General features: G+C 43.8%; 1 protein-coding gene across 5 annotated transcripts in view; it reads left to right on the top strand.

Annotated features, from left to right (window-relative positions):
• LOC146990809 (voltage-gated inwardly rectifying potassium channel KCNH7-like) overlaps nt 1-16,260 on the top strand; it is a 74,326-nt gene that overhangs the window by 17,262 nt on the left and 40,804 nt on the right. For all 5 annotated transcript variants that reach the window (XM_085799564.1, XM_085799531.1, XM_085799522.1 and 2 more), the window contains exon 3: nt 9,040-9,195. In XM_085799564.1, coding sequence (XP_085655690.1) covers nt 9,040-9,195 — 156 coding nt within the window. The remainder of the gene's footprint in view (nt 1-9,039; nt 9,196-16,260) is intronic.

Below are 16,260 nucleotides of genomic sequence, written 5' to 3'. Positions count from 1 at the left end.
GGTAACGAACCTACTAAGGGATTATGGCAATGGGCTAATTTTCCAAAATGTTGAAATATCCCTTAAAAGTGGCAGTCTCGCTGTTATACACAGAAGAGCAGTCATCAGTGTGCATCGAACGACTGACAATGTGGAAAAGTTTTTCTTGTAGTCGTTATATTTTCGTTATGTTGTTCACAGTTTTCACAGGACCAGGGAGCCAGATGTTTTGGGGCTTTGTTGACGGACAAAGTTTCCTGACATGTGACCTCTCTGTGTGACGGCGTGGTCTGTCGAACTGCCAGCCAGGCCGCAATGATGCTGCTGATGATATTGTAACCCCGGGGATAAGGTAGCACTCTCCCTCCTGGATTAGAGCGCCGGCATCAGAGTTAAACAGCTCTTAGTACGACCGAATGTTCCCGAGGGAGAAGGGGAAAGGATCACATTTCCCCAGAACGGCGCACAAAAACATAAGCCTTCCTCCCTCGCTCTGAGAGAAGGTCACTTCTCCTCTTTAACTTTTCATTTGTCCACCTTAATGAGCTTGTGTGTCGACTCAAGTGAGCTGCTAAAACAGGACTTTCTGTGGCCGGCCGCACATTCCTCGAGTCCTCACCCACAATATGAAGATGTCTGACTCTGGCTCGCCCTCCTGATGTCGAGTCACAGAGGTGAGGACGGCGACGCTGCAGCAGTGATTGGCCGTGACAAGCCGACACACGGGCGCAGCGTAACAGAGGTTGATTTGATGACAATTAGCTTTGCCAAGCTGGAGAAGCTCCCTGCTGAGCTGCAGAGAGGGAGAGGAGGGGAGGGGGTGTCACGGTAACCCCTCCAGCAGCGTAGCACCAACCAACAGCTCCCTGCTGCAGGAGGCTCAGCTCACATCAGTGTCACTCACATTACACACACAAGCACTCACTCACCTAATGACACACACACACAATGGTGTCTGTGAGGCCGGGGAAACAAGCACAGGCTGCAATTTGAAATGATTTTGACGGCAAATGAGTGCTATCAGGATTCCCATATGCCACTCACACACAATCACTGTCACACACAACCAGTCAGCAGCTGTTAAACTGCTACAGTACGTGTGTGTGTGGAGAGGTCTGATTGAATTTTAGGAATGCTGTTGAGTCGTTTCTATTGTGTCACCTCACTGTGGCCGGTACGGGCGATTGTACGCGAGGACGAGTCAGTGATTGGTGGGCATATTGGTGTGGATGCTTCCAGCTGATTGGCTGTCCAAAACATCTTCCATATAATAGGGAATTACTGTGAAGAAGACGATGCAGCTGAGATTCAAGAGCAGAGAGAACCACATCTGGAGGATCTGCCATTGTTTTTGTGAGTTTGGTATTTTAGCCTTTTGTCCTTTTTGAAGTTATTGGAAAGTGCTGGACGAGGAGAGAGACAGAGAGAGAAAAAAAAGCTCATAGGTATCCATTGAGTATGTCCGTGGTCCGTGGTCTGCACTTCCACGTGAACAAGTGCATGTCGAGCTCCACTGTCTTAATTATTGATAGTGGAAATAGAATCTAATGAAATTTCCAGCATCTTGAAACTAAAACTCCTCTCACTGTGCTGCCTATGAGCAAACACACACACATTCAGCAATCCCTGTTGTTCAATTATTGAAGTTTCCTCGTCGTGTGGGGGCAAAATGTACTTGTTAACAACGTAACAAAGAAATCTGGTGTGTGATGGAGGTGGTTGCCCGCCGTGTGCAGAGTCCTGTCCTCTCTGTCCAACACTGTGATGTGGCCTGGATTCACTAAATAAAAAGCAGCAGTCGGTGGTGGAAAGTAACTCAGTTGTCAGCAGGATTATGTAAAACGATGCACTGAACCAATTTGTGCCAAAGTTAGCAGAGTGAAGAGGCCAGAGAACAGATCCTGGACTATCACTGTGCAGTGTTGTTATGGATTAGGGCCGACCAGTTCATCTTATTTTCATGGTCATCGCGATTTCAACATGTGTAACGGAGGTCCGCGGGTATAGTCACATTCACAAAGTACCAGTAAGGAGAAGGGACAGCCCTTAAAAGTTAATTTTTAGGTTATGAGTGTTATTTTAAGTGGAAAGAGATTAGCTTTGACTAGAAATTAGACATTTGGACAAGAAATAAGACAAATATTCTTGGAAAGATGTTGAGTTTTTACAGTGTACAGTGTTTCCCCCAGAAAATTTGTTAGTTAAGGTGGTGTCTGACCTGTCGACGGGGGGGGGGGGGGTAGCGCGGAGATCTGTTGACGGGGGGGGGGGGGATCGATCGACGGGGGAGGACGCACCGCGCCGTGCCGTATTAAAGTTTCGCTTTCAACACGCGCTGCTGTTATGCGTGCGCGCTTCTCTGTGGTGTGTATGTGTGTGAGACGATGCGGCCATCGTCCGACGGGGGGGGGAGGGCGGCGGCGGCGGCGAATATCGCTACATTTTTTTTTTTTTAAGATGTTAGTTTAGGCGGCAGCTCTTTGTTGTTAAGGCGGCCGCCTTAACAGGAAAGCGCTGCGGGAAACCCTGGTGTACTATGAGTATTAGTCAGGGTCTTACACAGAATAATTCAGTCATACAAAGATTAGACTACTGGGGTTTTTTATGGGCCCCACTGGGCGCTGGGCCCCTAGAATTATCATCACCTTTCTCCCCTATACAACGGCCCTGGTGACAAAACAGTGTTGTCACACATCAGACATTTTGCTGATATCGTGCAGGCCTATTATGAATTAAAGCCCCACCCCCCTTTAATTCTCTTCCTATAGGCTACCAATGAACCATCACCTAAAAAACGCACTACTAGCGGTGTCACATAAAGAAGAAGATGATCCAGGGTTACCACTGTGTATTTAATACTGTAAATAACAAGGGTTCGATTGGCCACGATGGAGCCAGAGCGGTACAATCGGGTCTATACTGTCTTGTTTAGACAGGTGTGTGCATTTCCAGATCATGTCAAAACTATTTAATTCAACACATCTGGACTCAAATGAAGGTGTAGAACCATCCCAAAGATGAATAAAAGAAACTTATGAGAATTTATGAGAACTTGTGTTCACGTGATATGTTCAGTTTTTCTTTTTTAATGAGATTAAAGAGAGATTAAATGAGATTAATAAAATTGATAAGAACAAAAAAGAATTTATCTTATTATTATTGAAAGAGCCAAAGTTGAAAGCTTTTACCTGAACCTCAGAAACAAATCCGTCATCACGGTGATGATGAATGAAATGAAAGTGAGAGGAAAGTACGAGAGGAGTCAGTGCATCACCTGAGCCACAGAGGAGTGCTGAGCTCTGATAGAGTGTAATTAATATAACGTTAAGGAAATGAATGGGAGGTGGCGGGAGGCTGAAGGGAGCAGGGTGGTGTTTTCATAGCTGTGAGGGTGTGCTGGTGGTGTATATTGGATAGCTCTCTTTAATGAAGACGCGGCTCTGTGGGAGCAGTTGGTCCGTGGTGTGTCAGTGCAACATGAGGCCGTCCTCATCTGAACCTCGGTCCGACGCCTCAAGGTCGAACACAGAGAGTTACCGTAGTTACATCGCCTTCATTAATGTTTCTTATGCAAATGATCGACTTTTGTCTTGGCCTGTGTTTTCTTTTTTTTCTTTCTTTTTGGGCATGTGCTGCTACATTCATCCATCTGCCTGCGCGGATAATTGTGTTTATTCCATGACTAATGTGTTTGGTTTGGATGAGTCGACTGGCGTGGAGGTGACTTTGTGTTTGAAGAAGACCAACCCCCCCCCCTCCTCCTTGTGCAAAAGACGTGAACAATAACACACAGCTTTGGTTGGTGTGGAAACATTAAAGAGCCCTCCGCCCCCCCCTTTTAACACGCTGCGATCTGGCATATTCTGTGTACGCGCTGGATGCCATACTGCGCCGTCATCCTGCCGAGCCATCTGTGTAGCAACAGATTACCAGGTAGTCCTGTTAATCCAGGTGGGCTGTGAGGAAATGAAGCCGAGTGGAAAATGTTTAAAAGGATAAGACCCGCGTTTCCACTCTGGCTTAAGGCTGGTGGCTTGACTTTGACACAGCACACGCACTGCAACAATGTGCTATACAGTACTGTAGCAGCGCATAAACATCCTGTTTGTACACGGACCGAGTGACATTTATCAACTTTCACCTCGGCAAAGTTTCAGATTCTTCGCCGCTTTCTTCCCAAACTGCAAGTCAGCGCCTCCTTCCTCTCTCTGCCACCCTCAGAGACCAGAAGAGAACAGATTGTTTCTCTTCTTCTGTTTTAGTCCAACCAGGCATGACTGTAGATTTGAGTCAGGGGAGGAGGAGGAGGAGGAGGAGGAGGAGGAGGAGGAGGAGGAGATTGCTGAGTCATGCTATTTTACGATCCTCCTTTTTAAAAGAAAAAAAAGTGAAGTGATGGTTTGTTTTTCCTAAATGTCTGACTAACGGAGACGAGCTCTGGCACCTGATGTATCACATTAACTATGTTTGTCTGTGCAGCTCCTGTATAAATATTCAGGTCAGAGACTTAAGTTGTTTTAGTGCCTTTCAAAGGTGCGTTCGCTCATTACACTGCAGCGTGTAAACCAGCTCCATCGCCTGCTTATTAGATTTAGTTGGACAGAGAACATTCTGCTAATTAATGCTGCCGGCAGGCTGTGTGTTTGTGCGTTTCTGTGTGTGTGTGTGTGTGTGAGAGAGAGAGCCAGAATCCGTCTTTGGCTGCTTCAGAGATCTGTGAACCTCATTAGTGTGTGTGTGAGTGTGCATGGCTGTCTTTCTCAATGCCAGTGTGCAACTGAGAAATGTAAATGTTATTTCTGTTTGCATGGCTGTGTATGTGTATGTGTGTGTGTGTTTGTGTGTGTGTGTGTTTGTCTTTGACCCTCTGCTGAGGCTGGATATGCAGGCAGACAGGCAGAAATTTGCATCAGCATCAGCAGCAGCAGCAGCAGCAGCAGCAGCACCGGGATCTGTTTGATCTGTCCACTTCTAACACGTCAGGTGGCCTTCCTGCAGAGGAGCCGGCCGCTCTGTCATTTCTCAGGGAGGGACGGAGTGAGAGGGAGAAAACAAGAGAGCCAGGAGGAGAGAGAGAGAGAGAGAGCACAGAGGGAGGGATAGACAGACAAGGACATGGAGGAGAAAAATAGTGAGTGAGAAGAATTGAGTGATGATGGGGGAAAGACGATGAATGATATTAACAAGTAGCTTTTAACTCTGAGTCAGCTTCATTCTGCTGCATCGTCACACGTCATGTACAGTTTGTCTTTGAAGATTTCCACGGTGTGAATCTGATCTCTGTTCTGGAGTTGGTTTGCAAAAGAAGAGAGTGGGCTCACAATAGATATTATCCAGTATAATCTGATATTAGTGAATATTAGGCCAAGAGGAAGCCAGATAAGGAAGAGGATGAGAGCAGGATGCAGCTCACCCGACCTGAAGATGAAGAATCACTTCTCTCTTCTGTGTTGGACCCACAGATCAATGACTGTAATAGTGTGACAGAGGCCGTCTGTAGTCTGACGTACAAACACACACCGAGCACAATAACCTCCCATTCATCCCTATAACCAGTCCTTCCAGAAAAATTGATCGTTGTGGGCAAAAATCCTTGATTATGCCGCACGTTTTCTTAAAAAAAGCGATGGAATATGTGACACATTTATGCAATTTTATGTGAATTTGCAAAAATCAGACCTTACTAAACACATGGCTCAAACTTACAAAACGTTGATGAGTCAAACAAGTTCTGTAGCTTTACAAAAGAAAACGCTACAACTTCTGTAAAAATGAATAAATTAAACAATAAAATGAAATACGTGCTTCCTGTTTTACACAGGTAGCTATTTGCTCGGGCTTTTGCATGTGTTCTTCGTGGGGTTTGCAACATTTTTCAACTTTCTGCGAAGATACGTATATGACTTTTTTGCTACGAAAATGCGGGGACTATGAAATCATGCAAGCCCTGCATATTCCGTGCACAGACATCCACACACACTCTACACACACAACACACACAACATGTGAATGAATAACCTTTTTTTTTTATCTGTCTCTATGGGTCTGTTTTGTGTGACCCTATCGTGTCCTTCACACACACACACATACGCACGCACACGCAGAAACAACCAGCCTCCTCTCATTCTTCTACAGCCTAAACAAGCCCGACCATTATGCTTTCTAGAACATAATACTTAGCTCCTATGAATTATAAATGCCTATGGATTCCAAGTGGTTTATTTTTAGAGTACACACACACACACACACACACACACTGACGGCTCTACAGAGCTGGGTATGTCCCCTCCTGAGGCCCTGCTCTAACATGCATGTGGACCTTCTGTACTACGGCTACGCACAGTTTATTTCTATAAATGATAAATGTGAATGTGATGGGAGGAGGTAGGCTACATTATGGGCTGTCAAACTCGTTATACTATATCTCAAGTAGAATAAAAGCAGAATAACTTATAAATAAATAGTCTAAATGTTTCCCTTTGATTCAGTGCAGAAGAACAAGTTTCATTATTAAGATGTTTTCCGCAACATGAGTATGTAACTTTCGCAAATGGCAAATTCTATATCTTTAGAGGAGATTGTGTTGCATGTGTGTATGTGTGTGCGTGCTGCAGGGTAAATGACCTCTGATGTAGTTACACACTCGCTGCAGTTGCGATGTGTCCCTCCGTATATCCTACAAAGTTAACAAACTTTGGAAAGGAAAAGTACAGTTTGGAAATGAAATGTTCCCACTTTGCTGTCGAGCTCTCCTCTGGAGCAGCTCGCTTGTTTCCATGGAGACAGACACATTTGTATTTTCATGTGTATTTTTAAAGCAAGGGGCTCGATGCTCGATGAGATAAAAAAAAAGTCTGTTTTTTTTCTACCAAAATGTAAGTTTGAGCTGGTTAATTTCTCATTTTCTCTCTTTTTAAATCCCCAGTTGTGACATTCAAGGCCGTGTCGGCTACACTCTGAATCCTACGGAGCTACCACACCTTCAAACAATAAAACAACAACACATGAGCAAGGCCGCTCCTGCAGGACGGACTTCTTTTGCATACTGTTACTGAAGGCAGAGGAGGTGTGACACTGCTTCACCCCCCTCCTCCTCCTCCTCCTCCTCCTCCTCCTCCTTCCTAACTCCCTCTGACTGAAATTAATGGCTCCATCCACTCGTGGTGACACTGATGTACTATTAGGGGCAGCGTACTGCTTAGCCCAGTGGAATCAGGGCTCCCCGATACATAAATCAAACCCCAGTGCGGTGAAGCATTTGCTTTTTTATTTTTGCGTCACAATAAGAATTGAGAGCGAAACGACGAGCATCCTGCCATTGTTCTGCTTCTGTGTGTGGCAGCTTTCTGTATATATATATATATATATACTATGTGTGTGTGTATGCATCAGAATTTCAGTTTCTAATGTGTGTTTATGCAGCGAGCGTGTCTGTGTGTCTCTCAGTGTTTCGCCCAGAAAAGAAACGCCGTAGGCCGGGTGCCTGCTGGGCGAGCTATAAATAGCCCGGTGGTGACAGCAGGACTTTACAGCCTAATGTGAGGGCTGAGCATCTTCCGCCTTCATTATTTAAAAACTTAATATACGTTTCATTCTCTCCGCGAGTAATCCCGGTCATATAGCCTCTGCACAGCTCATTTAGCTAACGCTGCCAAGGTGTGATGTCACTGCTTCGTCCTAAACTCATCAATACAGTCAGAGTGAACCTTATCTACTGCCATGAGACTCATATTTGCAGCTGCTATAAACAGTGCAGCTCCTCTTCTCCTCTGTTAACTCCTTGTCTGCTGTTTGATAAATGAGGGACATTTAGACCCAACTAGTGTTGCATTAATTTACCTCCCACCGCGCAGCCGAAAGCGACTCTAATAATTGATTGAGAGTCATTTAGAAACACTTAAGTGTGTGTGTGGTGCATCTTTTTGTTTTTAAATGGAGGAATTAGAAGTTTCTGATGCAAAAAAGTAATATCTTCTATATTTCTTTTTTTTTGTGGGGGCGCAGTTTGCAGATATTGATCGATACGTTGATGAATCCCTTAAAAAATGTCTTGATAGGTCGAAGTCCTTAGCCAATTTGGTGATTTATATATATTTTTAAGCCGGTATCTCTGCGTGTCAGTCATGGCCGACGGCTGACTCCTACAACTTTTCATTATTCTTTATATTCTACTACGCAAGATTTTTTTTTACCTTAAAGGCTCAGTGTGTAGTGTTGGGGTTAAACCGTGACATCGATTGCAGTGTTCACTCGCTCACCCACTCACCAACTAACTGATAACAATATCTTTGACCGATTACTATCGTGTTTTTTTATTTATCTATTTATTTTTAACATACGTGCAGACTTAAAAAGCGACCTGACCTGCGTAATTCCCCTTTAATTCACAGATGATGGTATATAAATGAGCTTTAGTACAGTAGTTGACTTGTTTGCAGCAGCTACTTAATCACAGCTTGTCATGATGTCCTCAGTGAATGTGATGGATGTGTTTTGATTGGTTTTTGCCAAATGAGAGCCACGCAGCACGCTGGATGTTGTGTCATCAGCACATGGTTAAAAACAACAGTCATGGACGCACACACCCCTCATTATCATGTCACTTGGCCTCAGTGATCCATGCTAATGAATCTGGGTGATACACTACACTAATGTTAGCTGGAGGTGAAGTACAGATCAGCAGGACACTGCAGGGGGATAAATGTCTGGATAAATGAAATCATTCAGCTCCACAAGCTCTTCTCTCAGTGGACCTCTCGACCTTTTCACCCTCGTCTCTCTCTCACACACACACAGACACACACAGTACACTCTGAGAGCTTTATCTGTAAGATGTTTGAATCTCAAAGAGTGTTAATGGAAAGCTCCAGGGTCAAACTGTACTGTATCTGAAAAGCTGCCGAGCCTTTGATCGGGTTTGATCCTCTTTGTTTTGCATAGAAAAGTTATGAATTTTAAATCAGGCACACTTCTCCTCTTAAGATTGATGGGGTTTTGTGATTTCAGCGGCGTCACTTAACAAATCAGTCATTTTTTTTGTGTTATCTCCTCCTTGGACAGGTTCAGACTTCCTCTGCGCCACCCACATCATCCCAGTGAAGAACGAGGAGGGCGTGGTCATGATGTTCATCCTCAACTTCGATTACATCCTGGACGAAGGCAGCAGCGACTCGCTGGAGAAACTCAATCACACCTCACCTTCCAAAGCCGAGCAGCGTGAGTTTCGTATACCGTCCTCCTGACTGTGTTGGTGCATGTGGTACATGAAGATCTTTTCCCCACATCAGCATTTATTTGAGTCTTTACGCAGGTCACATATGTCCATGTCCTCTTGATTATAAAGCAGGTCTAAGATCTCCAGTTACACAATTATACATACTGCAATGCACAGTGAAATGTCTTACTGTGTCTTAAAGTGTAAAATATAAGAATACAGGGGCGTAACCATCATTTTAGAAGTGAGGGGGGCCTTTGAGTGTGAGGGGGACTTTTGAGTGATTTATCATCCTCTCGCATTCAATTGACCCTTCGCCAACTCCTCCCACAAACGGGTATTGTCCAATCCTACGTTAGCAACCGTAACTATAGGCCTGGCAAGCTTTCGGCAGCGAGTCATTACGTTTGCTTTTGTGGACACATTTTGAGACTAGGACGAAAAACATTTGTTTGTAGAGAAGGATGTTGTTGTTGCTGCTGCTACTACGGCGGCGGCGGCGGCGGCGGCGGCAGCAGCAATATAGAGATGTTCAGATACGAGCGGACTTTTTTTTCGACTTGAGCAAGTGTAAATATGGGGATAACCATATGTTCACCTCCGAAATGACAGCTGTACTTTTAGGGCTTTTACCTGGGCTTTTAGGCGAGGGATCCTCCAGGCAGGGACTGCTTTCACTGACTGATACAGCGGTGGGAGAAAAAAAAACAGCAGCGAAAGCTGTATGTGGTTCACAATCACCCAAAAACTTGCAGTTTGACAACGTTTCATGACCAGTGAGATGACCTAAGTCTTCGTGGGTTGATAGACGATAAAATTACCGGTCCTTACTGCTGCTCTGTACATTGTCCAGTCGTGTCGTTGAACAGATGTTTTATCCTCCTGCGCGAGTCACGTCACTGAAAACTATGAATGATCTTTGTGACTTCTTCTCTCTATTATCTCAGAACAGTTTATCCAGAAATGTGCTGATATTTCCTTTGAAATCGATACCAAATATTGCCAGGAGCATGGCTGGGAGTGAAAGCTTGCCCGGCGTAGCAACAGTAACCAAGGGGGCGGGGCTTACGCGAAGGGTCAATTGCACCTCTCCTTTGCAGCTAAAGAACCACATAACCACTGTATTTGTGAAATTGCTGTAGAATTTAACCTCAAAATCCCTTTTATGCTATCGATATTTCCTCTCAGCCAGTTATAACAGAGACACTCTAGGACTTTTAGTTATAATTGCTCCTCACCTGCTGTGAAGACCCTCCATGTCCATCCCTGCTGCTGGCCTCTGGCCCACTTTCTCCTCCCTCACCCGGCTCTTTCTATTGTATAAAGATAAAAATTAAAAAAACACTATAAGCGGATTTCTTGATTACTATAAACTTATAAATTATTTAAACAGCATTTGTATAGAAATGATTCTGTCCGTCTGCCGGTTAGGAAAGCAGGTACGGCTTCATACAATATGTAGTGAGCAGCCCAGAGGGACTGTTGTGTTGAATGCAGAGCTGTGGTCAATAAACAGCGCTCTCACATAATGAAATGTGTACACATCGACGCACATCGAAGTGCAGCTGCAGGAGTTTTCTGGCGAGACAGCTCCTCTTGGCATGTTGACACCGGCGTTTAGCAGACACTGATGTGTTAGCCTGCCATCATCTCAAAGGTCTGGCCCAATTATAGCTCATAGGCTGCCAGGATGGCCTGATGAACTGGCGGAGCAGTGCTGGGGGCCACTCGGCTTCCCAGAGCTGTCGGTGTAATAGTGTATAATGCCGTTCCCCAGTGGTGTTCTTGAGCATGCTTTTGATCCTTCCTCTCTCTCTCTCTCTCTCTCTCTCTCTCTCTCTCTCTCTCTCTCTCTCTCTCTCTCTCCCTCTCTCCCTCTCTCCATTTTTTGATGTGTGTGACATATAAAGCAGCAGAGTGGAGGAGCAGAGGTCACCTCTAGATCACTGTAATTGGATGAGGCCCTTAACACACATGTTGTCTCATGGGGTGTGTGGTGAAGAGTTGGGAGGCGTATGAGCAGAGTTGGCTCTACAGTATGTTGTGTGTTCTGTTCTTTTAAAGGGGTAGTTCAACATTTTGGCAAATTGGCCCATTGCCATAATCCCTATAGTCTTAGCAGTAGGTTCATTACCTTTATTTGTCAGTGCAAGCTATTTTTAGAACAGCGGAGCAGAGCCGCGAGCTGCTCAGAGCTACTACGCTATGGAGGCTAATGGGATTTCTTGGTCTCTGTCTCGTTACGTTACGTTATTATCTCATAGCGTGGTGAATGTGCAGGTCACAACTTTTTGGAGTTGTTGGATTGTGTATTTGATGAGTTTGATGAGGGAAACCAAGAAATCCCATTAGCCTCCGCAGCGTAGCTCTGAGCAGCTCACGACTCTGCTCCATCGTTCTAAAAATAGCTTGCACCGACAATTAAAGGTAACAAACCTACTCCTAAAACTATAGGGATTATGGCAATGGGCCAATTTGCCAAAATGTTGAACTATCCCTTTAAGGGAAATAACTGCTCAGCTGACTATGTCTCAAGGGTCCCATCTTGTGTAAAGATACATGTCTATGTGTTTGATTATACTACTATATTTATAATAATAAGTGCTCAGTCAGTCAGAAACTGAGCCAACAGGACTTGAATTTGCTTTGTGAGGTCTCAACAAAGACATCGCTGCTCTATATTTTTTCTTTTATCACTTGAAAAAAACAGTCAGCCAATCAGAAGAGAAGCTCAAAGCTCCCTTTGTTTAAAGAGAGGAGATGTAAAACTACATTGACAAGGTTTTTAGGTTTTTAAATCCACAAATATATCTTCTTGGCTCATGGACCAACTCTTGTAATAAAAAGCATAAAATACGGTCCCTATTATCTAATAATATCTAAAGTGGGCTCTTGCGAACCTGGCGCCTCTCTCTCCCTCTGCCTACACACAGCCTTTTGCCACCAGAGAGTCTGTATTTGAGTGTGTATTTCTTGGCTTCGAGTCATCTCAGCCCTCCGTCAGAGAAATCCAGAGACCTAGTCTTGCACTTTTTTTCTTTTTTAACCAGCAGATGGACAGAGGTCACAAATTATGAATAACTCTGCATAATTAAAGTGAACATCAGAGAGGAAGAAACTGGTACAGATGTAAATTTAACTCGGTGAGACCTGGAGTGCTGCGACTCTGAAGGAATACCTCCACTGTCTGGTAAAGATGGAGCCGGTGGATGATCCATGTGTTGCATTATCTGAGCTCCTTCTGGGGAATGAGCCGCGCTGCATTAGCCGCTGCTTATTGATTGCTTTTGTCGCTCAGCCACCATCCATCCATTCATTCTGAACCCGGCTACAGCTCTCCCATTGTGCTTTGATGTGGCTTTTTTTGCAGGCAATTTAATTCATAGTTTCAACTGAGGGCGCCCAGATGAGTGGGAACAAGGGTGGTGGGGGGAGTGTGAAAAGTTCCACTGATTTCACAGGGAACACCAGGATATGCATCGCATTTTATATATTTTATTATGGGACTGGGATGCTCTGAGCTGAGGCTGCAGGATATTATATCATAACTCTCCTTTATAAACATCCCGATGCTTATGCAAGTGGAAATGTGTTTTAATCAACAAGTCATGAAGGTGGAGGATTAGAAAATGACGAGAGAGGCATAATACACAGATTTAACTTGAGTGTTGATACTGAACCGTCTATCTATCACCAGCTAAAAGCAATGAGTTGTAGTTTTTGTTTTTCGGCTTTATAACGAACAAACAAAAGAAAGAAAGAATGACGGCTGAGTAGAAAATTGGTGAATTATCGGTTTTGGGTGAAGTATCCCTTTAATACTTTTATTCTGCACCCCTCTAGATGTTCTGTGGATGTATTATCTTTGAAAAGAATTATTATTTAGATGAAAAAGTTGTAGCTATAACCTTTAAACTTTTGATTAATAGCCTGTGGACGACACCTGACATGTCTTATCTGATGATAACTAATATGAAATGAAAGTGTTCAGAGTTTAACGCATTTGTTGATGTTAGCTTAATCGAAATGTAAACTGGTGAAGACTGAATAGAGTTCATTGTAAAGAAAAAAAGAAACTCATATTCTGTGACATTTGGCCAAACAAGCTACAAATGGGCCTGATCTGTCAGCTCATTTAGTTAATGGTGCTACATCTATTAGTGTCTGTAACCAGCAGAGAGGCTGGAAATGCTTTCCACTGTCAAACCAGGAAAAAAAAGAAATTATAATTGCTTTAATTTTCCCCTCAAGTGATTATATATTGCGTGGCACAGTGACAGAGTTACCTGTCACTGTGCCTCCTGCTTGTTTCTCCTTCGCACCGAATTTGTGCAATGTGTTATGAGGAAAGCATGACAGCGTTTCAACCACGCAGAGGCTGAAATGTTGTTTCACAAGACACATAAAAGAAGAAGAGGTGCTGGTGTGTTTTGTCTTTAATTGCTCACAAGATTGTTGTCCCCGTTTCGATCCCAAAATGCACTAAAACAGCCGAACTGCTATTAACTGTGGTTTGCAATCGCACTTTAATTTTCTGAGTGTAGGGACCCAGCAGGATTACATGTGTTATTCTCTGGAGCCGGTGAGTAATAGGAGAACTGGGAGCCCAGGTAAACACTCCTTAAGGTAAAAGAGCACCTCATGCAAATCAGTGAGTAAGCACATTAACTGCACTATTGCCTTTTTGTTTTTTGAGACAAAAGGACACAGAGCCGTGTTCGTCCCACTTTAACCAGAGGACGAAGCTTTATTGTTTCATTGTTCTCTCTCTCTTACTTTTTCCCCCTTGATGACATCTGAATCACATCACACTCACATTACAGGAAGCAGGCACATCTCGCTCCCCGGCCGCCACGGTACACGGGGATCTGAGGGGGCCCAATTAATATTCGATGCAAATATTACTACCCGGTATCATAGCAACAAGGGCCACTCTGCGTGCGTCCATTGGCTGTGAGAAGCTGCTGGTGAGTTTTTGCAGGGAAAGAATGAGAGGGTTGGAGAGGGTGAGGTGAGCGAGAGGCAACACACACACAAACACACAGCCCAGTAACAGCACTAGCCTTTTCAATACCATGACTAAATATAGATGTGTACAATGTTCTCTGCGCTGTGAAATCATGACAGAATTATGAGTTAATTAAAGGATTTATGGCTTATATGTTTATATATATATACATAATATATATATAAATAAATGATTATATGTCTAGGCACAGAGCTCGGGGAGTGTGATTGCTCACCAGCTACCAGTCATTTGATGGTAAACTGTAATTTGAACAGTCAGGTCTGGTGTGGTGGTTTGAATGAAGCTGTGAGGAATGTGAAATGCTGTAGAGCTGCACTTGTTATAAATGTCAGTGTTGGTGCACGGGGGAGCGGCTTTTCTTCGGAGCTGCAGAGAACATGAGACTGCACACTAAACAGGGTCTGGCGGATGCATTGTGCAGACTCATTGGCATATAAAGTGGGTTTGCTGCTTGAGGAATGAAGTCATCAGGTGGTGTTTTTGTTCACTTCAAACTTTGAACACCAACACAACTTCATTTCAGAGGGTAAATGATTGGTTTGGTCACACTGCAGCAGCAGCAGCAGCAGCAGGTTCAGATCATGCACTGAGCCACCAGTTAAATGCAAATGGAGACTTTCTGTAAACACACACTCCACTGACCCAAACCAATCGGGAGCATTTTGTCTAAAATTAGTCTTTTTCTCTCTGCTATGTGTCAGGCAGCTCAGAAAACAGAAAGATAAAGATGCTGCTCCTGCTGAGCACCAACATTTAGTTTTATTTTCTCTTTTATCACCTATTGTGTCTCTGAATGCATCTTCAGCAGCCGACACTGGAGTTTAACATCGTGTCAGATACAGTCTGCTGTAGTTTTTTTTTTTTTTTTTTTTTTAATACAAAAGGTGTGAGAAAGCTGGTTTATATTTAAGGTTGCGCTTAACAAGCCCAACTTCTTTCAAATTAGACGACCTAAACAAACAGTCATGCACTAATTAGAAGTCAGTTTAGGCTGTAATTAGAAGTAGAGAATAAATTAACCTTAGATACTTTATATACACCAAAGGATGCTCAGTTAGACAGTAGCTAAGCCAGTAGAGCTGTAGTAGCCAGTAGTTAAGTATCTTGCATCTTTTGCATCTGTTATGTCTAGCTGGTGATAATGAGGAGTGTGGAGTGTTTTGACACTTCGGTGTTGAATGCAGGAGCTGGGGTGATAGTGGACAACCTGTGCTGCCCTCCTGAGTTGTATTCAAGTCAATGATGCTGCATTTAGACTGACTTCTGGCTCTACACGGTCTAATTTAGTTAAAACACTCAGCCTGATGCTCCTGCTCAGACACCGAGTCGGGGAGGAACATGGTCTGGCATCACTGGCTCTGCAGCGGTCTCAGTCCAGACTGACTTTGAACAAGCTGCTGCTGGATCAGAGCAGGAGCAGGATCCCTCTCTGTCTTCAAGAATCTCTTGTAGTCTCCTCTCCTCTCCTCTTTGAGAGCACCTCAAACACCCTAACATGCCTGTCTGGCTCTTAATATGAACACACTTGATCTCTTTGCACTTAATGAATAGATAAAGCACTTAGTACTTACACCAAGGTTTTCTACTCCACTGAAGCTTTTAGTGATGACCCTCATTTCTATTGTGTAGCACTAAATCATAACATATTTTACCTCAAGGCAGAATAAGGTCACAGCCTTGCAGTATTATACAAAGAAACCCTGATAAATGCAAATGTAATAAGTGTCGAAGTTGTTGTGTGTAATTACAGTCTGATTGATGTTTGTTTACTGTGAAGGACGTACAGTATTATATCTATAGTTTTGTCTGATTTAATACAAAGTACAGACTCCAGATGTTTCTCTTTTCCAGAATTGTATTTAAAGTGGTGATGCATACGATGATATATTGATGGTTTTAAGGAGCAAAGGCCATCTCAAAGTAGAGGGTCAGTGAGCCAATCAGAAGAGACGAGGGCTATAGAGCCTCTCCTCTGATTGGCTCACAGATCAGGTGTGTATATAACAGAACAGATCTATAAGTAAAGCAAGAAAAAGAA

This window comes from Trachurus japonicus, chromosome 2, assembly GCF_045865225.1.
Source record: "Trachurus japonicus isolate A0001 chromosome 2, Traja_1.0".
Taxonomy (NCBI): domain Eukaryota; kingdom Metazoa; phylum Chordata; class Actinopteri; order Carangiformes; family Carangidae; genus Trachurus; species Trachurus japonicus.
The sequence above is the reverse complement of the archived record's forward strand: the minus strand, read 5'-3'. Positions and strand labels throughout refer to the sequence as shown.